This window comes from Stylophora pistillata, chromosome 1, assembly GCF_964205215.1.
Source record: "Stylophora pistillata chromosome 1, jaStyPist1.2, whole genome shotgun sequence".
NCBI classification, from domain to species: domain Eukaryota; kingdom Metazoa; phylum Cnidaria; class Anthozoa; order Scleractinia; family Pocilloporidae; genus Stylophora; species Stylophora pistillata.
This window is the reverse complement of record NC_142519.1, coordinates 28,862,094-28,890,078: the sequence shown is the minus strand read 5'-3', so window position 1 is coordinate 28,890,078 and position 27,985 is coordinate 28,862,094. Positions and strand designations below refer to the sequence as shown.

The window sequence follows — 27,985 nt, the reverse complement described above, 5'->3', positions numbered from 1 at the left end:
CACGCACGCAAGTCAGCACCTCTTATCGCTGGCTCTGATCTGCATTTTTTGTTCCGTGAACTATCAGGTGAACTTGAAGATGAGTCCGCCATGTTTGTTTTGACTTGCATACGAAGGTCTATGTTGACGTTCAGTTTTGTTCTTTTTGTGGTATTAGGATGTTTAGTTTCGCTTTCAAACCAGTGTAGCAATAATAAGGACTGTAAAAATGGCTACTGTACAGCGGGTATGTGTATTTGCAATCCAGGATGGTGGGGAAATCTTTGCCAGTTTTGTCGCCTTAGGTAAGAATCATGCTATGTTATGGAGTTGTTTGTCCTTTATATTACTTTCATTTTCGAAATTTATTACCTAGAATTTATCACTTCAAAATTGTTTATATTTAAGTATTATTCTACATGTGCAACGCTTCGTGTTGGAAAATCTATGTTGCCGTTGCTGATAAAAAAGTCTGTCGCCTCGATCGAGGAAAGTGCCATTTTGGTCTAATTGTATATATATTGTTAACTGTGCTGAGTTGAATTCTCTTGAGTTTTAAATCTAAGGAACTAATCTTTCGAGCATCTTTACAATTCTTGATTCACACCTCCCACTAAGTCAGAAAAAAGGCAGGTCGTCACAACCTTTTTTATGGTAACATTTTGTCGAAACGTAGTACAGTGTTAATAACATTTTCTCACGAATTTTTCAGAGCACTCGTATTCATTTAAGAACTTAGGAGAGCAAATCGGAGGCTGAGAACTTTGAATTTAATATGAAATATTCTCAAGCTTGGATTTTCCGTGGAGGTTTTCTCAAAAAGAAATCCTGATTTCGGACAGGCTGACAAAAATAGCTGTGTGTCAATACGATTTGATGGCAATAAACGAGCAAATCGGAGGCTAAGAACTTTGAATTTAAGATGAAATATTCTCAAGCTTGGATTTTAGTGGAGGTTATCTCAAACAAAGAAATCCTGATTTCAGATGGGCTAACAAAAACAGCTGTGTGTCAATACGATTTGATGGCAAAAACTTGCATTGACACCGTTAAGATCACTGATCACTTCACGTGTACCTCCACCAATGTCATCTATTACATATCTTGCACTTGTTGCAAAAAGATATACATGGGCAAAACAGGAAGACAACTAGGTGACCAATTTCAAGAACACCTTTGCAATGTAGAAAGGAATGACAACGACGCATCAAAACCAGTTGCTAGACACTTTAATCTACCCAGTCATTTTAAGTAGCATATGGCAATCTGCAGTCTTTCCTTACATTAAGGTAGCGCAGAGAGCCACAAAACTCTTGAGCAAAAGTTTATCTTTTAAATCAGCACTCTTAACCCCATTGGTATCAACAAACGCTTTTCATTCTACTAACTTATTCTTGATTTTCTCGTCACCATGTTCCCACTGATAGTGTACATGTAGCTCCACTTTCTACATAATTTATTATAAACACATACACAACCTACAATTCCTCTATTCACTCTGGTGAAGGGCTACTGCTCAAAACATCAGCATTTTAACTCTGTACAGTGGCTAATATACAACTTCAACTTAGTTGATAATTAACCAAACTGGCTTGACATCTGCTTGTTTTAAGATGGCCTGGCTTTGTGATGTTCGTAAATTCTTGTTAGTGGGAATAGGTTTCTTTTTCTTTGGGGCAGTGAAAAGTAATACAAATCTTTATAGAATTTGGTGGACAAAATAGCAAGATTCCTTTTGAATCTGGAACTTTCATATATTACCTGTCATTGTTATATAAAGGAGACATTTACCACATATATTGTGGTCCAAATTCAAACAAGTCTGATTTTAACTTTGACTGTCTTTATTCCTTTATGATATAATAGATTCCATTTTGCTTTTTTATGGGGTAAAAGAGAGAAATTCTTTGTATATGTTACAGTAATAGGTTGTAGAAGATGTCAAAATGTGGTAAGAATGTCGGTGACATTTGGGTGCCCCCCCCCCACCCCACTGTACCACTTTTTTTGTTCTTACCACTTGTTGACATCATCTATGATCTACCAGTATTACAGAAGAGGTGGATGGAAACTTGGAATCTATTTGTTAAATAGAATTTTTAAAACATGTCCCTCAAAAAATACAGATGTTATGTTACACCCCCCTTACTCCTAACAGCTCTCTCTCATCAATACCATAATTTCCAGCTGTTTACCCGCGGGTAATCTGTTGATTTGGCCTTAAACACACGCCACTGTGGGAAATAGGGAGGTGTGGGTTATGTGACAATTTTGAAATCTACTTGCGGTTGAATTGAAGAAAATTCTCACCTACCTGCATTTCCACCTCTCACCGGTAATCTGTTGACTCTTTTTTTCGCTGTATGCAATAATCAGCCAGTGCAGGTAATCAGCCATGCGGGTAATTGGCCGTGTGGGTAAACAGCTGGAAATTACGGTAACTTGTTTTCTCTGTCCTCAAGATCGTGTTTGTTTGGAGGTTCCACTGTGGTCTACAAATCAGAAAATATGTAGGGTTTATTACTTCAGGGATTGCTTTTATACATATCAGAAAATATGTTACACTGGTTTTGAAGTTTTTCTAAGAAAGGGAAAATTTGAACCATTACTTGGGAAATCACCTCTGAGCTACCTGATCAGGACCTATGGTGCTTGATCTGGCAATTTAATAATAATAAAGTATTGATGTCTTAATTTTAGACTGGACCAAGATAGTGGAATAATTACGGATGGAGATGGTAAATATGCTAGTGCATCAAAATGCTCATGGCTAATAGAATCCAAAAAGTAAGTTTGTTTGTTTTAGATTTTTCTTTTCCTTTGGCATTGTGTTCTGTACATACATTCAAAAAGTCAATTTATTTACAAAGCATCAAGATTTTTATTTGCACTTAGCTTGCATTCATATATTTATTTTCGATTAGTAATTATAGTAGTTCCTTGTGCACAGTGAAATATAATTTCCATCTCATTGAGACATGTTTCTACTCTTGCAAAGCTGAATATTGTTGAGGGGTGGGGGAGCATCAACTATTTAAATAAAATCTTGCATTCTGATTGGTTAACGAAGCGAAGTATTCAACGTGGAATTTCGAGTTGAAAATGAGGCTAAGTGATATTGTTTCGCCTCTATGTATACATAATAACTATAAGTAATACTGTTTTCTTTTTTTGCTCATTTTTATTGAATTATGCAATTCAAGGAAAATTCGTCATTTGAATCATGAATTCTGCGTTAAATTGCACTTGAAAACCGATATTCATGTGATATCAGTTTTCATGCCCGACTTAATGCAGAATTCCCTCGTCAAGTAATGAATTTTCCTACAATATTGCAATGTGTTGTTAACACTCCCATAACAATGTTGGAATTGTTTTTATTTGCACTGTTGATGTGTGCCTGTACAAGATTTGTTTTGGCTGTGTTTTGCAATAAATGTGTTTGGTAATAATTTTTTTTTATCTTCTACATTATTTTGCGGGCCAAATAGCACTATTCATTAAATTTTTAACAAAAGTGTTTGGTAATAAATTTTTTTATCTTCTACATTATTTTGCAGGCCAAATAGCACTATTCATTTGAATTTTGAAGAAGTTTCAACAGAGTGCATTTGGGATAATTTGTATATTTATGATGGAAAGTCTGTTGAAAGTCCTTTAATAGCGGTTATAAGGTATTGAATGGTGCTACATGTAACTTAGAGTTCTAACTACTGTTAGTAGTAGGTGGCTGATATAATTGGGACCTTAAGCAAACTACAATGACAATGGTAACAGGGACATGACAAAGCAAAAGATTTTATGAGCAGAACAATAGTTTAGCACTTGCATTTTAAAACTTTGTAGATTTCTCAGCTGTCCTCTGCAAAACAAGAACATGAAATCAACAAAATTTTTGTGGTTCAAGAACGGAAACCGCAATCATTATGGCATTATCGTTTAAGTTTCCATTTGGAACTCATATGTTAAGCAGGAGTTGAGATGTGGTGCTGTGAGAGATGGTAAAAACATCCAGCCATTTGTGAAATTCTAACTAAAAATATAAATTCATTTTTTGATCAATGTCTTCCTCAGGGTTGCCATCCTGACTGCTTAAGGTCCCTAATTAATATGCATACTTAAGAAAGTTCTTGATCAGGATCGTGAACAAAACTCATCTCCCTTATGGCAGTAGATGGAGAGTAAGTTGTCTGTTACACAGTGATCTTTAGCACAACTCAACATCTGATTAATCTGTTTGACATAAATTTTTAGTGGTCAAAATGTTACTGTATTGTGTGCATGGCTTTGTAAGCTATTGACTATGCTCAAGCTGAAGTTTAATTTTTGCCTTTTCGTAGAGTTTTAAGGCTAGTTGAGGTCTTACTCAAACAGCACTTTTATTGAAGCAGTGCCTTCAGAATTCTCTACAAGGGGGTTGGTTTAATTAAATTAATTTCCTTCCAGTACTAGCTTTTGACCCTCTTGACACTGCTCACAAAAATAAATGTTCAGATTAAAAGTTCAGCTAAATTGAAGATGGCTTATGGAACATGGTTTTGTTAAACAATGGCTAAATTTTGTTCAGTATTACAGTAAGCCATGTCTCTCTGTCCATGGTTCAATATTTTCTAACTGCCTTTAAGACCACTCGCCACTGTCTGTTTAGCCTGTGAGCAGGCTCTTGTGTTTGGGTTGTGCCTTGCAGTACAGCCCCCTATACTGTGTTACATAATCAATGGTCATTTATTAGAAAAATTTATTGAAATTCCCTATTGTGTATATGACAAAATGACAAATCTAAGCATCGTACATGTACGTGTATCTGCACAATGTGGAAGTTCAATCATAGTTATCAACTTGACTATATTGTAAGGTTGAGAACTTTCATGACATCACTTGCACCTAAAAATCTTAAAATGCACCCACGCTCTTCACGATTATTTAGGCTGTAATTAATTACTGGTATTTCATAATTCTTGCCAACAAAGAGCTTTCAAAACTGACCTTTTGTGTGGGTATATTTGTTGAAGGTGTTCAGCATATTATTTATATCATTACACAGTGGGGTCATTAGAGATGCATCGAAAGACAGATATTCTGATGGTCCTGTGCTGAAGTTTGAAGCCAAATCAGGGGCGGCCTTTCTCTACTTTTACAGTGATAAATACTATGTCGAGAATGGACTCAGGATTAGATATAGGTAAGCTTTGGTGTTGCTGCATTATTTAATAGGAGTATAACTGTCTGAACTGCACGTGTCACATACTCAGTCAGTACTCACGTACTCAGTCAGTAGTAGCTCTGCATGGGGTGTGCACTTGCTCTTTAAGCTAAGTAGACTGAGCTAGAAGTGGAGTATGGGGGTGCTGCTAGGTTACCCCACTCTTTTTCCCTTCAGTTTTTCTTTGTTTCACAAGTGATGGGGGACAGTAGCTGTCCTCTTTCTCTTCTGCCTGGTTACTCACGTAAGAGTTGTATAGATTTGCCAGTATGTTTGAGATGTCATCATTTTTCTCATTTTATTTTCCCTTTTCAGTATCACCAAAGATTGTTCAGCAAGATGCAATTTCCATGGTCACTGTGATAAAAATGACCTGTGTGTCTGTGATGCAGGATGGACTGGTTCAAGTTGTAATATTCAGACCTGTATTAGTGAGTGCATGAATGGATATTGTGATAACAGCACAAGGCTGTGTGTCTGTGACTCAGGATTCACTGGTAAGGTGTAATATTTGTTATACTGTACCTCCCTTTCTGCCATCTGTTCAACATTTCAGCCACCTGTGTAATTTTTCCACAATTTATCTGTATTATTCTCTCCTAAATTGGCCCTGCCATCTAGGAATTTTGGCTATTTATTGGAGATCAAAGACATTCAGTTGCACAATTGGTCCACATTCTTTCTCTTTACCAACTGTTTACAAGTTGGCAACTTTCTGTGGGGCTATCTGTTAAAATTGGAATAGAATTATTTTGAATGCTGTGCATGGTAAAACAGAACAAACAAAACCAAAAAGAAGAAAAAGGTCTTCTGGTTTCTAAATTGTTGCAATGTACTGCATGTAACCTTGATGGAAATGTATCAGGGGTAAAGCTAAGATTTTCCAAAAGTGTCATTTTGTCGGATGTGCATTGAGTTATGCATGCTGTGTAGACTATGCAGATTCATGACACTTCACAGTTTGTATTTAAGAGTCACATTTTTTCAGTTTGCACAGAATATTGAGAAAGGCAGTAGCCTAATGATTATTGCAGTGCCAGTGTCACTACCCAGGGGTACAAATGGGAACTACTGTAACAGTAAAATGAACAATTAGGGGAACTGGGAGATCTGCCACAGGCACACCAATATTTTCTCATTGAGAAAGACAAGACATCCTCTCAAATGCCTTGTGCAGAAATGGGAGACAAACACCAGCAGTTATGAGCCATTTGGCTAGAAGACTTTACCATGCAGAATATGCAGTAAGCCCTTTACACCCTAACATCAGTATGCATATTCTCCATACTGTTCTCCGCACATTTTCTAAGGTGCTGACAGAGAGAATTTGTTCAACAATCAAGGGCTTCTCTAGTTGATGATGATTTCTTTTTATGTTGTGACCTTAATGTGTGATGCAGGGGTGATGTTGTTGGGAGAAAACCACTCTAAGGGGGTTCAAGGGTGGACTTTTTCCCATCAAGCCTGTCATAAAATGACAGCTCTACTTTATCTGCCTTCCACTTAACCTAGCACCTATTTTGTAAACTTGGGGAACAAATTAACTTGATTATATCTTACTGATCATACAGGTGCCTCTTGCAATATAACAGGAGACAAAGGGCACTGGATACACCATTCCTCAAGGGGCCAAGGTAGGTTTCGAAGTGTTTTCAAACATAGAGAAGCCTGCTTGGTGGATAGGAATTAAACAACTTTACACTTGTTTGCTTTAAGTTTTGTCTAATTGACTTTTCTGCATTTGATTTACAGACCTAATTCAAGGCCGAGCATCTCATGCTTCTGCTATACTGGGTGATTACATGTGGGTCTTTGGGGGCTATTCGTTAAACTCAGAGCCATTTGAGAACCTCGTCAGGTAGAGTATTTATTTTTGCTAATACTGATAAGTCATGTTGTCATACCAAGATCAAGAAGCTAAAGGATGGCTGAGATCTCACGAAGGTAGCAGTGAAATAGTTGTTAGTAGTATCAATTATGGAAAAGGAGAAAGAATTAATTATTACAAGATGGGTCTTGATCTGTTGAGTCAACATTAGTAGACATTAAAGAGTAATGTTCTCCCTTATTTTAAGGACAACTGGTTAAAAGAAATTTTCAGACTGGTAGAGCAATCCTTCTACCTGTTGAAGTTTCAAGAATTCTAAGCATTTTTAGGTGGTAGCAAGAAGTATTACATGCGGTAAATTTTACTGGTTACTTTCTGAAAAGGAGAACATTAAGAGGGAGGAGGGTAGAAATGAAAATATACAGTGTACTTCAAGATGGCACTAATGGAGCTATTCAAAAAATGAGATCAAGAAATAAGTCTCTGCATTCTCTTTAGGTAAAGCTGAATGTTAGCTCGATGGATAGAGCGCTGGACTGTTGTGCAGGAGGTCGAGGGTTCGAGCCCTGGCCAGACCAACACTCAGGGTCTTAAAATAATTGAGAAGAATTTGCTACCTTTCTATAACATCAAGAAATGGTTAGATATTCTAGTCTTCTCGGATGGGGACGAATAAATGGAGGTCCCATCTCCTGCAGGGTTGGGGTAGGAGACGTTAATTTCCCACACACGAGATTACTGTGTGATGGATGTCCTCCCCTGGGGTGGGATGGGTGGGATATTGGGCGCACTTAATTTGGAGCCTCGCTCTGTTGTGCGACCCTCACCACACTCTGGTGAAAGTGATTAAATAAATAGCATTATCCTGACCAATATTTACATTCTCCAGATATCATATTCCAAGTGACAGTTGGGAAGTAATATCACCTGCTGTCAATTCAAGCAAAGGTCCATCAAGGCGTTATGGTCACTCAATGATTGCTTATAATGTAAGTGCAGCCATTTGTGATCAGTTAATGATTGTTGGTAATTAATAATTAGTGTCTCATCCTCATTTATTTTTCTTCTTATCATCTCCCCTTCTCTCCCAAGTATTTCCCTCCTAAGTTGTTTGTTGGCTTTTTGCATAGGCTGATGGTTTATTGACTTGTTGCAACAATTATTTAGTTTAGGTGTGTTTTGCTTAATGCTTGTTCAGTTTTCAGTCAGTCAGTCAGTCATTTTCATACTTTTTTAATGTTTGTTTGTCTGATCATTTATTTTTTCTCTCGTTCATTTATTCATTCATTCTTTTATCATTTATTTGAAAGAGTGACCATTTAAAAAAAAAAAGAAAACTATTATGTCTCTCGGTTAGTACATGCACTTTGAGTTTCTAATTTACAGTTATGATGATGTTCTTATTATTATTTTTGTTTTCACAGTCAACCCTGTATATATTTGGTGGTAGAATAGAAAAAAAAGCAACCAATCAACTATGGTCTTTCGATACTGAAAAACTAGAGTGGGACTTGGTAAAAACTAGGGGACTTGATGGTGATTCTCCTCTCTATGTTGCTGGGCACACAGCTACTCTGGTTGACTCCACAATGATTGTTCTGTTTGGTTTTGGACCCAGTAGAGGCTATACAGACAGAGTTCAAGAATATGACCTAGGTAAAATACTTTCAATTTTGCCCATGCAGCATTAAGATTTTAGTTACTTTTTGTTTGGAGAAAATAAAAAGGAAAATTTTCTATTATTACAATAACTAGATATCACAACTCAAATTCACTTTTTGTGTTTACTTGGAAGTTAGCCCTTTTTTTAACCATCAAGGTGTTCTTCAGTATAGAAATTATAATGATTTAACACAGTACAGCATACCTAGAAAATATAGTGAATTCTTTGGCTTCTTGTGTTAATTTAATGTGAGAAAATTGCTTGTTCCCCTGCTTTAAGATGTATGGCTCAATGGATTTCCAGTTTGTGTCAGTTACGGGGACATTATGCAAACTAAGGACCTGGGGGCAAAAGTGAAACCCATTATGTATAGCAAGCACACAATCTTGTTGGATCAATATTTGTATTTATAAGTTGTAATAATTCTAACATAATCACAAAAATAGTGTAAGTTATTCCCAACATGTTACTTTTCTTTTAATTAAATTATATTTACAGAGACTGGAAAATGGAGGATATATTCAATTCCCTCAGACATAATTGCACCATCATTTGGACACAGCAGTGTTTATGATCCAGTACAGAAGTTAATCTACATTTATGGTGGAATTGCCTCAACTGTTAAGTCTGATGAGCTCTCAACTGCACTGACGTCTTATGATCCAAAAGCAAGGACATGGTATGTTAATTTCTGCACGAGGTATAACAGAATCATGTGCCATGTACCTATTGGGTTAGTCTTAATCATTTCTTTCCCTTGAGAATTCACTAATATTTTATGGGAGAACTCAGTAGAGTGATTGATATACCACTGAACCCTTTATAGGTACTCCATATTGAAAGGCACAAATTACCCCTTCACACCTGAATAATTATCAGTATCCTTATTCTCCAAACTCTTCTCTATACATTTTAAGAGAATTTCTTTAACAATCAAAGCTTCTTAGCAAGGTTGGTGATCATTTCCTGTAATTCCCCTGATCTAAATCTTTGATTCAGCATTGATATTGTTACGCGAAATTGGATGCTACTCACTCCTAGTGGTCAAAGAGTTAATTTGCTTCTTATTTTACTATTTCAAAATCCTATTGTAGGAAAGCTCTTAAGAACAGTGGTGTTCCTCGCTTTCTGCACTCTGCTGTTTTACTGGGTGACCGGATGCTTGTGTTTGGTGGTAGTTCGCACAATGGCACATCACAAAAGCAGTCTGACTTGCCATGCTTTTCCATGGACTTTGTTGCATACAGTTTAAGTAAGTTGAGTCAATTATTTGTACCAGGTGAACTTTTGTCTTATTGTCTCTTTCAAGTCTATCAAGGTTTGTAATGGGTCTTGAATTACTGAAAAGGAAAGTGGATGTTTGCTGCCAAATTGACCTAAAATATCTGGAAAGTATCTATGAAGCAATGAGAAATAAGGGGAAGAATTTTGGGATTTCTATTTGCAAGCTGAAAAACATTTTATTGCTGGACGGGGTCTTCATAGGGTTGCTGAATTTCATATAGATTATGCTGTCCTACAATGTCTTTAGTTATTAATCAGGGTGTTTTTCAATTTATTTTTCTCTGCAGGCCACACAATTTAGCTCATAAATGTTTAACCAGGAATATAAAAAAACTATTTTTAATGGAAAGGTGTTGAATTTTGTACAAAAAATGTGTGCAAATTCTGAATTCTTCATGTAAAATTATGTATATTGTACTCTGCAGGACTTACTTGTAGGTAGGTTCTAGGCATTAATTAATCAAGTTTCTCACACAATATTCAGCCTATGACATTGATACTGTATAATATTTCCAGCCTGTGATGAGTGGAAGAGGATGCCTAATTTAGGACTTTTAAAATCTGCTGGACGATATGGACACACTGCTGTGCAAGTCAACAGGTATAATAGTAATATAGTAATATAGTTTATATCTGACCACTTGCAGCCCAGAGGCTGAATTACAGGTGCAGTGTAAGGTTGAGAACAGACGTCAGCATATCAGGCGCCTCTGGCAGCCGCTTCAGTCTATCGATCTCACCTTCCCACCCATCCCACCCCAGGAAAGGACATCCATCACACAGTAATCTCGTGTGTGGGAAATTAACGTCTCCTACCCCAACCCTGCAGGAGACGGGAGCTCCATTTATTCATCCCTATCCGAGAAGACTAGAATATCTAACCATTTCTTGATGTTATAGAAAGGTAGCAAATTCTTCTCAATTATTTTAAGACCTTGAGTGTTGGTCCGGCCGGGGCTCAAACCCTCGACCTCCCGCACAACAGTCCAGCTCTCTATCCATTGACCTAACAGGGAGGCGGTATAACAGGATTGCATAGAATAAAATAATGGTGATGACCTTTGGGCAGTGGGAAATGGTGTTTATGTATGATGTTAAATAATGGAGTTTTGGATAATCACATCACTCAATTGGTTTTTTGTGTTATGTGATCACTTGTTGATTTGGTAGCTGAATCTTGTACTTAGGTTTTTATTTTCAATTTTATTTTGTTCATTCACGGCCATTAGCAGACATTATTTGACCCAAAAACAAGGAAAAAGTTTTAATTGAACCACGATAATTCTGAAAAGTTACCATATTATAAAAAGTATATTGTTCTAGCTGTACACCATTGTTTAAAAAAAAATAATAATATTTTTCTATCTTATTACAGAACCATGTATGTCTTTGGAGGATTTCAAGGAGTTGCTTTTAACGACATTTTGTCATTCACTTCAGGTAGTTAAGTTTAATTCACATCCAGTGTTCTGCAGAGTCAAGTTTAAAATAGTGTAAGCAATAACAAAACACAATTTTTTATTAAAACTGTGAGTGAACTTATGACAGAAGAAGTTTTGATGAATAACTTGTCATTTGACTTAATTTAAGGCCCTACATATAGTGCAGTAAGGTTCAGCTTCTAAAGCATCTGTGTAGTGTACGCTGGAACATGTAAATTTTTTTGACGTACAGTTAAATTTCTTCATTTTAAGTATGACTAGTCGTTAACATGCATGTGTTCCATACTCAAGGCCTCTACTTTTGAGGTTTGGAACAAGTTTTTTTTACCCTTAGACTTATGGTCCTTGTGCAAACTAGGATCCATTACAGTATCAGATCTGTTATGGTTATGGAATAGCAAGGCTCATTTACTTGAATTTATTGATTAGCCATTGGCATCCACATCTGAAGACATGGTTCAAGAAAACAAAAGAATCTGACCTTCATTTGCCAACAGAAGATAAGAACAAATGGCAATCAATGGCTAGAGAATTCTAGGAACAGAAACAGCTTCAGATTTTGATAGGTTCTACATACATCACCTTCACCATTATGACACCACTCTAAGTGACTTAGAGATGACCTTGTAATGATTTTTTTGTTTTTAGGACCTTGTGATTTGATTAAGGATAAAGGAACTTGTCAAATGCACTTTAACTCATCTGAGTGCATATGGAATGACTCCACCTCTTCATGTGTTGGGCCAGAGAGTTGTGCACAGCCAATGATCACAGGTAACTCCTTCACTGAAATAGCAAGGTGTTCTTTGGCTGGTTGACCAAAGTATTCTCACATAACTGATTACAAAGGACCGAGCATCCCCGGTTGTTTTCATAGTATTTCAGAGTTTTAATAATCAACTTGAAACTTTGAATTCTGGTAGAGTGCAATATGCAAATTGTGCAATGAATTATTAATTATTCAAGGGGTCTAAGTAGACTTCTAATGATGCATCGATTGAGTACAAATATCCTGTGATATTGTATGGTTGTTTGGACAATTATTGGTTATTTTCTATTGTTTAAAGCTAATCTGGCAAAAGCATTATGGAATACTTTTCACAATCTACTTCTTTATTTGCTTTGCTTTTTCCTCCTAATGAGAAATAAAGATTAAATAAAGTAGTTGGGTAACGAATAACTTAATGTTTTGGTGTGTAGTGTCGCTGAGTATTTTCGCCTGTTGTTTGTATTTTGTATGGCAGAACTTGTAAAAATGCTCAGCAATACCTCTCACCAAAATGTCTAAAATATTTACCATCTTATCCTTTGTCATTGACCAATCAGATAGGAGATAATTTGTTCAGGGTAATAATATGAAAGAAAAGGGTGGGGATTATGATTAAGTTGAGTACATAGGAACTTTGTTGCACAGATCAGTTTAATTATTATTATGTGTGGAGAATTTAACTTTTTCTTGTTCAAATTTAGTGGAAGAAAAGTGCTCAGCAATGAATGGCAGTTGTAGTAGATGTACATCCAGTGTACATGGGTGTTCATATTGCAAGGAACATATTGCAAGATGCATGAAAGGGAAATGTCCTGATGGTCAGGTTTGTACTTAGTAATTCTTTAAAATGAAACAATACCTTTGTGATGGTTTAATTTCTTGTTTTAAATCTCTTGAATGCCTTCTCCTCTTTTCAATAGGAAACCATTGATTCTCTAGCTAAGTGTGCTAAAAAGCCAACAACAAACAACAAATGTGAAGGTTTGTAATATTTAGTCCTTGTGTCTATTTCTTAATCTTGCATTTGATTTTTTGCATGGTTTTCTTGTTTGCAATAATTCTCTTCACTGATATGAAAGTCTTGTGTTTACCAAAGATAAAGATTGATTTAAAATCCTGCTTCCACCCCAAGGAGGGTCATAGGAAATTCCACAGTGATAGGGAGGTCTCAAGTGCCAGTACAGTAACTTAATTAAAGTATTGAGATGGAACTTAAATTCCCAGATTAGCTGAGTGGGGAAATTTGTTCAAAGGGAAGAGAATTAGGGTCTTATTACATGAAATTAGTATTTTATAAAATTAATATGCATATAACTTTAAATTTTTGTAAATTTCATCAAATTCAACCTTTGAATGTTTCAGTAAACTATCTATTTACCTGGTTATATCAACTAAGTTGAAATTTTAAATTGGCCACCATAAAGAGTTAAAAAGCTAACATTTCGAGCGTTAGCCCTTCGTCATTCGCTCTGACAAAGGGCTAATTCTCGAAATGTCAGCTTTTGAACTCTTTATGGTGGCCAACTTACAATTTCAACTTAGTTGATATAACCAAATTACTTTGTTACCCCCACCGACACAGCACCACAGTTTCTTTAGAAACTCACTCCCTTTATTCATTTATCTATTTGTCTCTCTATCCATTTTTCTATCTATTTCTCTATAGTTTATTGTTGCGTGTAGGTTTAAATAATTTTCAATGAATTCCAAACAGGGTAACAGAATTTTAGTGAATAATAAACCATTGGAGGAAGGGCAACTAGTGTAAGACAAGGCTGTTTGATCAGGTAGAGGCTCCATTCAGGGAGATCTGTATCTGTAACAAGGAAACAGGACCCAGTTACCCAATTGTTCAGCCTTTTGCTCTTGAAATGCGCTTTCACATAACATGGGAACAAGATTATTATGCTAACGAGGTTTTCACATGAACATGTAGCCATGGACTGGGAAAAACACAGAGGACCATAATTGGCTCATACTGTTCCACACAGTTGTTACTCACATTCATGCTGCTATTCAATTCAGGAGACATTTCACCTGTATTTTTCTCCTCTCCCATTCCCCCTCCCCTCCCCTTCCCTCCCCTTTTATTGCACCTAAGATTATCATATACAGGGCAGTGGACGTGCAAAAATATTTCCTCTCAGGTTCTAATTGTAAAGAGAAGTCATGCCACAAAGTGACGTCTTGCGAAGAATGCACATCCACACTAAGTTGTATGTGGTGTGAGTCACAGAAGCTCTGTATGGATAGCAATGCCTACACCGTGAATTTCCCTTTTGGCCAGTGCCGTGGCTGGGTCCAAGAAACGTGTTCAAGTTAGTATGCACTTACAGTTGTATGTAGGGTCTACTAAAAATAATTTGTAAGCAGTTTCAAGTGAAGTATAGAATCAAATTTTGTGACATTATTAAGCAATTTGTATCAAAATTAGGTGAAATTTTGTAGCAATACAACAAGTTAAACTTAACCATACCTAGTGCTGGATAGATTAAAGTTCTCATCATTGGCAAAATGGGAGAATGCAAAATGAAAAGTTCTTTTTAGTGGCGATATGTTTGTGGTGACTGTATGGTACTGTTGACTTGCCTTTATCTTGGTTTACTTTTCTACCTGGTAAAGAAGCAACAAAGTTTTGAGAAAAGTTTTAAATTTTATGACCGGTGAAACAGGGCCCTTTTGGAAGACTTAAAAATGCAAGCAAATAGTAAACAAACAAAACAAAGGGGCGCAGTATTTCGTCAAAGTCCTATCAACGTAAAGACAGCACTGACCAGCCTTAGCTAAATTTTAACTTTTCCTAAATTTCAGATGGCCACATTTAAAACTACATTATGTTATTTGGTAATTTTTAGTGCCTTCTTCTTGAGATCCTTGATCGCAAACTTTTTTCTTCAGCATGAAGTCTTTTTTGCTTTTGTCATCCTTTGCTGCATTTGTGTTTCCTTATATACATGTACAGCTGTACGCTGTTCTGGCATGAAGACCTGCGCTGACTGCCATACCCTACCTGGTTGTGGCTGGTGCGATGATGGATCAGAGACTGGTTTGGGGCAGTGTATGGACGGAGGAGATGATGGCCCTTTCACAAAACCAACAAACTCTTCATCGAACCAGTGTTTGGCAAATCGCTGGTACTTTATGGAGTGTCCAGGTAGATTTAATTTTTAATCCCTTACATCAGTTTTGCATATTCTCCATACTGTTCTCGATACATTTCCTAAAGTGCTGACTCGAAAAATTTCTTTAACAATCCAGAGCTTTTTGCGTTGGTGATCATCTCTTTTATTCTCGTTACCGTAATGTATGATTCAGGAATGATATTGTAAGGAAAAATTAGATGCTTAATGATGGCGTGTTGCGTTGAGGAGCACGGGTTATATTTGAATCGAAAATGTTGTTCTCCTCTCTCAGTCATAAGCTTATGAATCCATTCCTTCCTAAACAACTGCCCTTTTGTGTTCTTTGACAGATTGCCAGTGTAATGGACATAGCAAATGCATCAATAAGAACATCTGTAAAAAGTGCGATCATCAGACGGACGGTGAGTTAAAACTATTTATTACACGACTCGGGCAGTCAGAGGGCCAATAACTAAAATCAACCAATCAAAATGCTCTATTGTCGGTCAATATTCTCTAAGTATTGGACCGGGCACTGTCCCGAATGGTCCCAAATGATACCGCACTAGTGTCCCTTTGAACTTCAGTCGTATAATAAATCTCTTATTAACCAAGCTTGCTCGGGACCGTACTGGAAGAATATTGGCCCTCGGTGTTTTTTGTACGGACCTCGCTGCGCTCGGTCCGTACTGTCAAGACTTCGGGCCGATATTCTCCCAGTACGGCCCTCGCGCATGGTTAATAAGATATATCTACTGAAGACAGGGAGAAACTTAGGGCTGTTGTCAGTTGCGGTAGACTGTTAATCCCATTGTCAAACTGTTTACGCATCAGTTCAGACTGTTGTGTTGCTTTTCTAGAGCATGTCGCTCAAGCATATCAAATTGATCACTAAAGTCGTTCCCAACCAACGTTTCATTTCACAGGGCGCCATTTGAGAACTCACAAAAAAATGTATGCAACCAGTCTTATGTACGGGAAAATGCGAAAGACCAATTGCTTTCGTTTGTAGGCAGTCGCGTCTGATTGGTTGAAGAGCTCGACCAATCACAGAGCATAGCGAAGCAAAAGTAGCGTTGTCCTGGAGCTTGGTCATGGATTGTGTGTCGTAAAAAACGGAACCCGCATAGCTTAAGTTCGTTTTTAACAATTCCCCCTTTGGTTTGTTCTTTCCCTTTTTTTAGTTACTCTGCATTATCAGTCTTAAGGTTTTTGGTTTCCTTTAACTTTGCATCACAAGATGTATTATTTTCTATATATTGTGCAACTTAAACTGTCGTTGCTTTACTGTTTTTCAGGGCCTCACTGTGAGGTGTGTGCGGCTGGTTATTTCGGTGATGCCAAGAATGGTGGAAAATGTGAAGGTACAGTCAACTGTCCTTAGTTCATTGTGGCTAGTAATAGTAATACTAGAAGACGATCGAGAGAGGTTAAGATAAATAACTATCTCATAATGCATCTACGTGTAGTTTAAGATCCGTTATTCCAAACTTCTCGAGAAAGAACGGCGAAAATGGGACGCAGTGAGGTGTGGGATATCAGGGTGAGAATATAGTGCTACCCCGACTCAGCTACCCGCACCTAACTTCGACATACTGAGGGAACGAAGAGGTATCAGAGTTTTAAACTAGACACTCATTAATGTAATGACATCCTAATAATTTGGATATATCAACAAAGTTGAAATGGTAAATTCGCCACCGTAATGATTACAAAAGCTGACGTTTCGAGCGTTAGCCCTTCGTCGGAGCGAACATTCGCCTTCGACATTCGCTCCGACGAAGGGCTAACGCTCGAAACGTCAGCTTTTGTAATCATTACGGTGGCCAATTTACCATTTCAACTTTGTTGATATATCCAAATTATTTCGTTACTCCCACCGACGCAGCCCCAAACAGTTTCTTTCGAAACTATCAGCCTTTAATGACATCCTAACCCAAATACAAGCCAGGGAACGAACCTCAAATGTTCGAGACACCGGTGTTTGACATATCAGGGAAAACATATGGTGATACCCTGTCCTACGTCACACTCGGGGAGGACGCTACTTAACCTCAACACTTGATGCGCATGCGGTGTTTTTATGTGACGGAAGATAACAAGAATTGGACGAAATTTTTGTTTTTCTGGAACTTATTTTTGTGGATCGAGAACAATCTGCAAATCGGCAAAAACTCTTGTCCGCAAAAGTTTCAGGCGACACGGTAGTGAAAAAAGCTTGATTGACTTGTTCATCTTGTCTTCAGCTTGTCAATGTAACGGTCATGCGGACACATGTGACGCTAAGACTGGGGTCTGTGATTGCTTTGACCGCTGGGTGACTGGGGATAACTGCGAGAGGTAAGTTCAGTCGGGGCTTTTGAAATGTTTCTTTCCGCTTGAATTACTTCATAACGAAGCAATTTTTCAAGGCATTTCTCGGCATCAGTCTTGGAATTGAAAGATTGAAATTTGGTTTACTCTTTTACAGATGTGACGAAAGAGGTACTTCCACAGTGATCGTTGGTAACGCGACAAATGGTGGTCACTGTTACAGTGAGTTGTTTTAATGTTACCGTAGAAAGATTGCTTTTGAATCCTTTGCCTACGTAGCGGTCATGCTTGACAAATCTATATAATAATAATAATAATAATAATAATAATAATAATAATAATAATAATAATAATAATAATAATAATAACAATAGTAATAACAATAATAATAAATAATGATAATGATGAGGATATTTATCCAGGGAGCCCTGCAAATAATAAAATAAAATTACCTAGGGAAAAAATTGATATTACAATATTAAATTAATTTTAAAATAACTCTACAATGAGATAGCGCATTAGTTACAAACTTTTAAGCTTTGCCTTAAAGAGGGACAATGATTTGCTGTTTTTAATGTAATTGTCTAAGTTGTTCCAGTCCTTAGAGGCTTGATAAATGAAAGTTTGCTTGCCCCAATTGGTACGCACGCGAGGAAGATGTAAATCATTGCTTCTGCGAGTTAGATGAGAATGAAAACTACTATTGCGTCTGATGTCAAATTTAAAATCAATTTTTCCTAATAGATATTTTTGCATCATAACACAGCGATGGAAGTGTCTATTTCTCTATTTATTGTCTAAGTGTCTATTTATTGAAATCTATTTGTGTTTATAGCCTTGTCTCAGTTCAAAGGCAGAAGCAACGACTGCTTGACGAGTCAAAAACAAAAGAAACCAAGAACACAATTTTTTAATAGTAATGAGTCTGTGTCGTGTGAGAGAAAGATCATTTTTGTTTTACTGGGAGTATTTAATACAGTCCATCTTGCGTGCAGTGTAAGCCTGCCTCACTGGAATGTAAAAGCGCAGGAAGACTTTGAAGAGGCCGAGAAATTTACACCGAAAAAGGTGGCGTCAAAAAAGATTTTGTTCAACACCTCTCCCGTCAAATTCAATCGAAGTTCCCTCTTATCCAGACTGAAGCTGAGGTATTCCCCTCATAAACTTGTAAACTCTCTGGTGCCTAAGTGCGCACAGTGGTAACACCACTGCTTTGTTTTGGTAGATAAACTCAACAGTAATTTTGAATACACGTTCAATGTGTCCAACAAGACAAGAATAAGCTTCCTCAACATTCCTACCAAGGTAAGCTGATCTGTGCAGTTGGTACTTACACTTCGGTTCCTCAAAACATTTGATCTGTAAAACTCAAGAGGGATGAAATTATGAATCTATGGATAATTTATTGCATCGCCGCTCTCGAACCATTCCCATATTATTAGGAGACTCCTAAACCCTTTTGAAACTCCTATAAATACTAAACAGTTTTTCTCCCAAAAAAAAACTATCAAGTAATAGTAATCTAAGTTTAATGTCTTTAAGTGGGGCTCGTGTATGAAACACAAGACAATAACCCACCCATCCCACCCCAGTGGAGGACATTCATATCCAACGCGCGCTCGTGGAATAATTGTTAAATAGACATTTCGGTGTGTAATATCGCCGAGTGTTTTAATGAGTTGTGCCATATTTTGACTAGCGCGCAGGGCGAGTCAAAATACAAACGACGAGTAAAAATAATAAGTAATACTACACTCCAAAACGTCTAATAAGTTATTATCCAACTGTTTTTTTGTTCGGCTAATTATTCTTAAAGTGGGAAAAGCAAAGTGTATAGGGATGCGTAGCGGGGGTCATTATCTAAGCAAAATAAATTTCAAATTGATGGTTTCTTTAACTTCTCAACCGTTAAAAGATTAGATTCAATCTAAGTTAACTAAGTAACTAAGTTAATTACTAGCGTTACTGGTTTGATATGTTTGGAGTTTTTTAAAACAGCAGTTGACTTCCTTACAGGACGACATTGATGTGGAAATTAGTGTGAGAGTCAAAGAGGGCAAATCTGCTTTAATGAATTTGTCGTTCAGCTCAGGTGAGGTGATTGATAATCTCCTAATGCTAGCACACGGGTTAAAGTCAAACATTCAATGCATTCTTTAGTACCATACTAGTAAGGGAGAGTATCAATGTTTAGGCTTCTACGATGGACTGAGTTTTTCGGCAACAGCGTGGAGCCATCTCTGTTTTTTTCGACACTAAGAATAGGAAAATAGTCTGCAACTTTTGAATTTTGAATTTTGAATTTTTTTACTATAATATTACCGTAATTCTTATCGCCAAAGGTAGTAAATAAAGGTATTATTATTTTTAGACGAACATAGGTCACGCCCTCCTCTCGATATTTCTCCGCAAGTCACGTCGCCCTCAGGCTGAGTGACCTCGCCGCCAAAAAGAATCATTTCGCTCTAAGTTAAATTACTGAAGTCGTTAAAGATTATCTCGATGCTATCAACATTTTAATTAAAAAAAACCTTTCTTGCTTTCTCTTCAGTAAGACTGATCCTATGTTTGTTGTTATCGTTTTCAGTTGTGTTTCTTTGTTTGTTTGCATTTCTAAGCTTTCTAAGCTTATCGATGTCTTAGCTAAGTTCGACTTATGAAGAGTGCTTTCTTTCCCTCACAGACGTTCGAAAAGAAGAAACACTGGCGCACTCTCGCAAAATAGGCTCCTACGATCAAACTTTCTCATATGGCGCCTTTCCGTTTGGCGGCAGGGACAAATTCACCTTTAAAGTTCACATATATGACATTAAAGGTTTCATCACCCTTGAGGTAGGTCTTGCTTAACTCACTTGGATGAACTTTTTAAGGAGATCCACATTTAGGCTCCGTGTGTCAGAGTTACTAGGGATTGTTGTTTTACCTTTTTGTCCCCTTAATACAACACACACACACACACACACACACTCTATCTCCCCCATATTTTCTTTATCTGCCACTGTATAAACTGACGAACTAATGTCATATTTTTGGAAAAATATTTTCTAGATTTCGTTCATCCAGAGTCCTAAGTTCCTGATTCTCAACTTCTTTATTACGTTTTTCGCGTAAGTATAACTCTCTCTAGCGCTTGGTTTTGGGAGACAGAGCGATTCTTATTTTTTGTTGTTCTTGTTGTATCATCGTGGCGGTTGTGTAATATTGTATTATCGTTTAGATCACCCCAGGCTTGAAGGTCATCTGGTGTACTTTTAACCATTTAACTCCCAGAAGTGATTAGCTTCTAACTTCTCCCTATAATATCCATACATTATCCAGCAAACAGGTGATGAGAATACTCAAAGTTATCAGGAAGATGTTGTTACTTGATCTAACACTAAATTCTTGTTACTGAATTTCAAGGAAATGTTTAGTAGCTTGAGGGGAGAAATCGTCGTTTCGGAGTTAGCCCCTTATTAGTTTGACAACTATTACTTAAAATTTCCTCAAGACATTGTTTATCTTTTTCCCTTTTGTCAATTTATCATATTTAAGAATTGGATTTTTTTTTGAGGTGGTCATTTTCCTCTATTATTGCAGGTGTTTCTTTTCCCTTCTGTTCGTGGTTGCCCTTGCGTGGAAGATCAAAGTCAGATATTCAAACTATGTTATGGCTCGGGTAAGAAACTTTCCGGCGCGCGTGCTCTTGAAAGTGTATGATTTTTTTTAAAAATAATGCTACTAATTTTTGTATGGTGTAATACTCTTTGCTTTACACGATCACCATCCAGTTCTTTCAATAAATCTTAAATTTATTTCCAAATTTATCGGGATCTCTTTATGCAAGAAGGTTCTGTAGCAAGAGAAAACAATTTAAAACCAATGGTTTTGCCACTCGTGGAGAAAATAAAGGTCCGATCCTTACCTGTCGTACCAAGGTTTGTCGTTGCACTTGCGAAGTTGAGCGAGATCACTACTTTTTCATAGTCTTCTCTGACCACAGGTAGTTTAATTCTAATCAGGTAACTGACGAACGCATTTCTTTACTTGCAGCATCGTCATGAAGAAATGAAACTAATGGCCAGCCGACCATTTGCGAAAGTGAGTTTGGCTCTCTCAGAGGCAGGGCAACTAGAAACAAAGAAGGTAGGTTTCATAAGTAAGCTCTGTGTTTTTCTGTTTGTGAACCGTTGCTGAGGGTTATTGCCCCAATAACCTGGCAATTTAGAAGAAGTAATTTTTCCTGTGTTTTCGAGATTGAAAGCGTTTGTCGTGGAGACAGATGTCACTTAGGCTAATGGTGGGATGTCGCTAAAACAGTTCAAAATTGTTTTGGTTTATTTCACTTCAACCTTAATTTAAATTGAAAAGTTGCACCATTTACTCTACCAATCAGATGCGAGCTCAAATACACAATCTTAATTTGGTTCTTCCCTCTTTTTGTTCCAATATTACCTTCGAATCCTTATTGCTTCGGTTTGCTTCTTTTCGTCAACTGTTCACTGCACTCAACTGAAACCGCGCTTTATATCAACATCTTAGTGTTTTTAAGTGTTATTCCGTCGTAACTGGCACAGGCACTTCCAAAGGTATTACCTGACTATTTCCTGAGCGCGATGCATTCTTACACTTATCAGACGTCTCCGCTAGCTAAAGCCGCTTGCTTGGTGAACTCTCAAACTGACTGCCGCCTCTTTTCGCCTTGTTCTCAAATTATTATGTTTTTATTTTTGGTACAGAAACCACTGTCGGCTATCGCTATCCAACCAACGGAAAATCACGAAGCTGACGTGGGAGTGTTCATGATGAGATTACCGGGATCAGAAAATGGCTTCACTCCTGTTGGTCAAATGGGTGTGTGCTGTGCAACCGCACTGATCACGCGTGGGCAAGTGACTACCCAAGGTCCTAACTTTCCTACGATACGTGGAACAATTGTTAAGAGATCTAGTATGGTCAGGACCTGTTGTATGTAAAGATGTGGTGGTCGTACGCCGAATCATGAATCATGATCTGCTCTATTTCGAATCCCTTGTAAAAACCGCACAGCCGAAAAAAAAAAAATTGCCCTAGCATGATGGGCTTGTCGGTGTCTTCTGAAAACAGTCCCTGAAATTTAGAAGCTGTGGTTTTTAAACTTAGCAATCTTGTCCTCGTGTTCCTAATTAACCGAATCGTAAAGGTCTCAGAGGCAGCTGGCTTTGATTAGGGGCTTATTGTACATCAATGAATTTTTTTCCTAGGGTCATCAGAAATGACTACTGTATTTTTTACGGAATCTCAAAGTGAGGTTGCATAAATACACGCCAATATAGATCAGTTTATAATTATTTCTAAGTTACTAGAGATGAGCCTGGTCAGGTCGTTAATTGATTCCCTTACGACATTGGCGCGTATGACAACAGCCCTCTGAAGCTAGAGATGTGAAGCTAGAGATCACAGTAGACATTGTCTGCCATGTAGGTTACCAGTTTTACGCACAAGGTACCCAAGAAATTACTTCTCAGGGCTTGTTATTCAAACAATAAATCATAGAACCATTCCAAAACAAAAGTTAAGGACATACAATATAGATAAAGGGTTCACGTTTGATTCTCGTCTGTGAGATCCTTAAGAACGTGATAACTGCCTAAACCAAGCATAATGTAGGTTAAATCATTCAAATTGTAACCTCTAAATGACGTACTCTGTCGAATGATTTGCTTTAAGATTTCGGCTGTTTATTAAAGCGTCGTGTTCTGACAGTGTAGATGCTATTTCATTTACACACTTTACTTACCAATAACAATATTATCTTGGAAACGGTGAGATTATTGTCTTTACCATTATTAGGGATATAGCACTGGCCTAAATTTTCCGTCCGCTTGACTTTTATATTTGACTTTTGCGAAGTTTTAAACAAAAATGAAACTTCCTTAGGGAACATCCCCACAAGAAATCGAGAAGCTGGCTACGCCCCTGATTACTATTATTATTATTATTATTATTATTATTATTATTATTATTATTATTATTGTTATTATTATTATCATCATCATTATCATTATCATTATCATTATTATTATTATTATTATTATTATTATTATTATTATTATTATTATTATTATGAACAATACTCAATCGAGTAATCTTCATTCGCCCTCTTCATTTTGAGTTTACTACCGGGTTTATAATAAGATGTATTATTTAATTTCTGACGAACTTGTCATATGCTTTTCAATTTTGTACTTAATATGTTCAACACTATAATTTTATATTCTGAAATAAACGCTAGCAAATGGTTTTAATATACATCGGATTTATATGAAAAAAAAATCTGATTGGTCGAGAGTATTCAATCGAAAGTAGTGTGTGAAGTTGACATGATAAAAGCAATATGTGCAGCGGATGTTGCATTTCTCATGTGTTCAGAATATGCCAAGTTTCCAAGCTCCTCGTCCGTGTCGTATCACTTTTGAAAACTCAAAGGGAAGTGCCCCATTTTTCGGATTTTTTAAAAAATTCACAACAACACAGTCACTGAATTCGGTTTTGGCGTGATATCATGCTCAACCTCCTCCAGTAATCGTCTAAAGAATGTGAGAAAAGGAATTTCTCGTCTCGATCCAGGCACGGGTAAGAATTTCCCTCCTTCTTCCCTCTTTGTTCCTCCAATTCCATGTATCCAAGGTTGAACGATAACCGATTGCGAGTTTCTACTGAAAGCTAACTCGCTCGATTTGATAAAGCGCCCGAATAACAGACCATCCCCTCGGCAACTACACTTAGGTGCGACTGACCTCTTGGTGAAAACTTAAATCAGACGTGTTTCTGAGCAGCGAAACGACCGTACTTTGTTTTCGTCGTTGTTATTGTTTTTGTCTGTTGTTTTTGCTTACGAGGCACCATGTAGAATGATGTTCACAGCCCATTAAATATCCTAATGATGTTTTTGATCAGCATCAAGTAATCGATCCATTAGGACCCACAGATGGGCCAATGCAGCTGTCAATTTTAAATTAGAGTTTCAGTTGCATTGAATAATTTGATTTGTTCTTTTATTCGTTTGAATTTAAAAATCTAATCCGATTTGTTTTAAAAAAAAAGATAAATTTACAAAATTAATTTTCAAACCGAACGCAGTCCTTAATAAAGTTGTTCATTGAACATCATGATAGCAAAAAAAAAAAAGACCTAGCCTAATTAATTTAATTAAATGACCTTTCATTTACACAAGTCATGATTATAATTTGGGGAAGGAAGGACACCAGCAGGATCGGAAGTCTTTTGAATATTTATTTTAATGAACTATCCACTCCGAAGATGTGATTGGTTGGTTAAGCTCCTCATATTCTGTTGCTCTGTCAAGTAACATGTTCGCCTGAAACATGTGCGAGGTCGTCGGTTGACTTTAAGTTAATGCCGAGTGTTCAGCCTATCCAGTGAATTATGGCCAACTCCTCTATTCTTGAGCTACAAATCCAGTCTTTCAATTCAACGCTTTCTCGTGTTTTCTGGTTTCTTCTCATTTCCTTCTCTCTATTGGCACTCGTGGTTCTTGGAGTCATCGCTAATGTAAAAGTCTGTAGCGTACTTGTTCGAGGTCGTCGATTTAAAAAACACCTATCCAACTTCATGCTCTTTCACTTATCGATCACGGATCTGATCTATCGCCTAATTGTTATACCAGGGTATCTAGCCGCAAAATACTTTCCGGTAAAGACCAGGTCAGAGCTGTCCTGTAAAGTCGCATACACGTGTCTTCGTGCAGTCTATACTGCTGTGTTTACAAGTTTAGTGGTGATTGCATTCGACAGGTACCAAAGCATCACAAAACCATTTAAACGTCTTCGCCGTAAACCCAAGCTTTTCCTTTGGATTTTTGTCGTTTGGGGATATTCCACTGTTTGCGCATTGCCGCAGTTTTTCAACGATGGAATTGGTACTTTAACAATCAATCTTACTCATTTTTCCAACTCAACCAGTTACGTTTTTCAGATCTGTGTTGCCACAAAAGAAAGTTCTAGTAAAAGAATATTGATTATATTTTATTTCATATTGGGTTTTCTGGTGCCTCTAGTGTTAATTACTATTGCCTACATTAAAATTGCTCTCTTTCTTTGGAGAAAAAGTCGAAATCGCGTGTTGAATCAAGCCGCCGTAAATTCTAGAAGAAGAGCACTTCAGATGCTTGTGCTAATGGTCCTTGGATTTCTGATTTGCCTGGGACCATCACAGTTAAAAAAACTGATGGAGTCGTTAGGTGTGATCCAGGATAACGCAGCTGTCGCCACTACTGTTTTTATTTTCCAACTGTCGAGTTCCCTTATCAATCCAATACTTTATAGTCATTATTCCTCTGAGTTTAAACAAGGGCTTAAAAATGGAAAATAGTTTCCAGCTCTCGGCAGAAAGTTCTTCAGTCATGGAATGACGGACTGACGGATTGAAAATCAAGATTAAAAATGAGCTCACACAACGATTTCATCTTAATAACCCTTTATTTACACAAGTCATGATAATATGCTGGCAAGAACAACGGCAGGATCAACTAATATCTCATGGGGAGTCTTCTATATTGTTATTTTAATACTGAAGCTATTTACTTGGATATGATTGGCTTAGTGTTTCATCTTCTGTCCGTGTCAAATAATGCTTGTCTGAAACATAGGGGCGTTGACATAAAGTTAAAGAAGAGTGTATTTTTAGCCTATCCAGTAAATAATGTACAGTGCATGTCTCTATTCAGTTTAACTACAAATTCAGTCTTTGAATTCAACTATGTCTCATCTAATCTGGGTTCTCCGCCTTTCCTTAAATTCTCTCTTTTGAGACTCGTGATCTTTGGAGTCATTGCTAATGTAACTGAAGTCTGTCGTGTACTAGTTCGAAGTCTTCCCTTTAAAAAACACTGTTCTTTATGCTGTCTCCACTGTTGTTTTTTCGAAGGATATTCGCGGTCATTCCATTCGACAGGCACCAGAGCATCCCAAAATAATTTCAGTGTCTTCGCCGTAAACCCAAGCTTTTCTGTTGGTGTTTGGTCGTTTGGGGATATTCCAGTGTTTGGGCATCGCCGCGGTTTTTCAACGAAGTATTAATTTGGTTTTTTAACAATCAATATTGCCGATGATTCCAACTCAACTAACGTTTTCCAGATCTGTATTGTCACTGAAGAAAGTCCTAGTCAAAGAATATTGGTTATATTTTATTTCATTTCAGGTTTTCTTGTGTTAATAACGATTGCATACACTAAAATGGCTATCTTCCTTTGGAGAAAAAAGCATGAATCGTGTGTTGAATCTAACGCTGTAAAATCCAGAGGAAGAGCACTTCAACTGATACTTGTGCTAATGTTTCTTGGTTTTGTGATGTGCCTGGGAACGCCACAAGAAAAAAAATGATGGAGTCGTTAGGTGTCCTCCGTGCGGAAGTAGCCCAGCTGTCGCCATCATCGTTTTAATATTCCAACTATCGAGTTCCATGCCTTGTTAGTGCAATAATTTTAAAGTCGTTATTCCTCTGAGTTTAAACAAGGGCTTAAAAATGGAAAATAGTATCTAGCTCTTTAAAGTACCAGAGGCAGCTCACTTATTCCGCAACAATTAAAAAGAAATACGGCAAATCAATGGTGTGTTTTATGACGAGGACAGCGGAATCACTTAAAATCTTTATTAGTGATCGATTAATTAGCCTAACGTTTGTAACGGCGAAACGAATACTAAAACCATGATAACGAACGAACGTTTTCTTAAAAAGAAAACCATCGTTTATTGTTTTTTAATGAGTGTGAACTACTCTTAGTACTGCAGTACTGCTTGAATGCTTAGAACACAGGATGGGTAGATGTATACGATTCGTCTCGCGCTATAGAAAAGAATTTGTTCATGGTTTTAGCCAAGAGTACGCGTATGTCGAGGTATGGATCTACTCGGGAAATTCGGGAGTTCTCATGTTGTAAGAGTTGCTTGAGGCACAACCGAGAGCAACTCTAACGATTCTCTTATCTAGTGCTCTCCAAATTTATTGCGTGCATCTTTACCTCGATCGATATACGCACGCTGAAAGTAAACCGATTCTTAATTAGTATTTGTTCATTACTATTTTGCCTGAGGAGATGTAAATACAGTTTGGATTGTTATGGAAGGGAAAAAGTAATTAAATATCAAACATCCTTTTGCAAAAACTGTACATTATTAGTTTGGGCAGGCGACCATTACGCCAACGGGGAGTTGATCCCAAGAAAGATAACTTTGAGAGTGAAAAGCTGCGAACCGAACCCCTTTTTCATAGGTCTTTGATACATCTTAGAATACAGCTCTAAATGAAAGAGCATCTTTGAAAGAGGTCCCCGTGCATCATATGAGTTGAAATGCCATTGACAATACTTCACCATGTTACGGGATGGTTTCGGCCTAAAGGAT

At 37.2% G+C, this 27,985-nt stretch overlaps 2 protein-coding genes and 1 pseudogene across 2 annotated transcripts; all 3 read left to right on the top strand.

The window, feature by feature from the left end:
- The first annotated feature begins 43 nt into the window (after window positions 1-43).
- Window positions 44-23,864, top strand: LOC111329029 (attractin-like protein 1). Its single transcript, XM_022933625.2, has 29 exons — window positions 44-284; window positions 2,680-2,766; window positions 3,540-3,653; window positions 5,024-5,161; window positions 5,498-5,679; window positions 6,754-6,816; window positions 6,935-7,040; window positions 7,900-7,999; window positions 8,435-8,666; window positions 9,172-9,352; window positions 9,768-9,925; window positions 10,474-10,558; window positions 11,333-11,397; window positions 12,048-12,173; window positions 12,870-12,991; window positions 13,089-13,149; window positions 14,316-14,486; window positions 15,131-15,322; window positions 15,641-15,712; window positions 16,589-16,654; window positions 17,537-17,630; window positions 17,761-17,825; window positions 18,829-18,908; window positions 19,620-19,695; window positions 20,287-20,435; window positions 20,652-20,710; window positions 21,183-21,261; window positions 21,636-21,728; window positions 22,322-23,864. The coding sequence occupies exons 1-29, from the start codon at window positions 91-93 to the stop codon at window positions 22,556-22,558; spliced, it is 3,447 nt and encodes a 1,148-aa protein (XP_022789360.1). The 5' UTR covers window positions 44-90; the 3' UTR covers window positions 22,559-23,864.
- Window positions 23,865-24,955: 1,091 nt separating this feature from the next.
- On the top strand, window positions 24,956-26,482 carry LOC111329046 (neuromedin-U receptor 2-like). Its single transcript, XM_022933649.2, has one exon. The coding sequence runs from the start codon at window positions 25,011-25,013 to the stop codon at window positions 25,953-25,955; it is 945 nt and encodes a 314-aa protein (XP_022789384.1). The 5' UTR covers window positions 24,956-25,010; the 3' UTR covers window positions 25,956-26,482.
- Window positions 26,123-27,375, top strand: LOC148741985 (uncharacterized; annotated as a pseudogene).
- Window positions 27,376-27,985: the final 610 nt, after the last annotated feature.

Coding starts and splice junctions, on each gene's coding strand:
- LOC111329046 (XM_022933649.2), top strand. CDS start 25,011: ATGGCCAACTCCTCTATTCTTGAGCTACAAATCCAGTCTTTCAATTCA.
- LOC111329029 (XM_022933625.2), top strand. CDS start 91: ATGTTTGTTTTGACTTGCATACGAAGGTCTATGTTGACGTTCAGTTTT. Junction 5,162..5,497: donor GGACTCAGGATTAGATATAG/GTAAGCTTTGGT, acceptor TTCCCTTTTCAG/TATCACCAAAGATTGTTCAG. Junction 17,631..17,760: donor ACTGGGGATAACTGCGAGAG/GTAAGTTCAGTC, acceptor ACTCTTTTACAG/ATGTGACGAAAGAGGTACTT.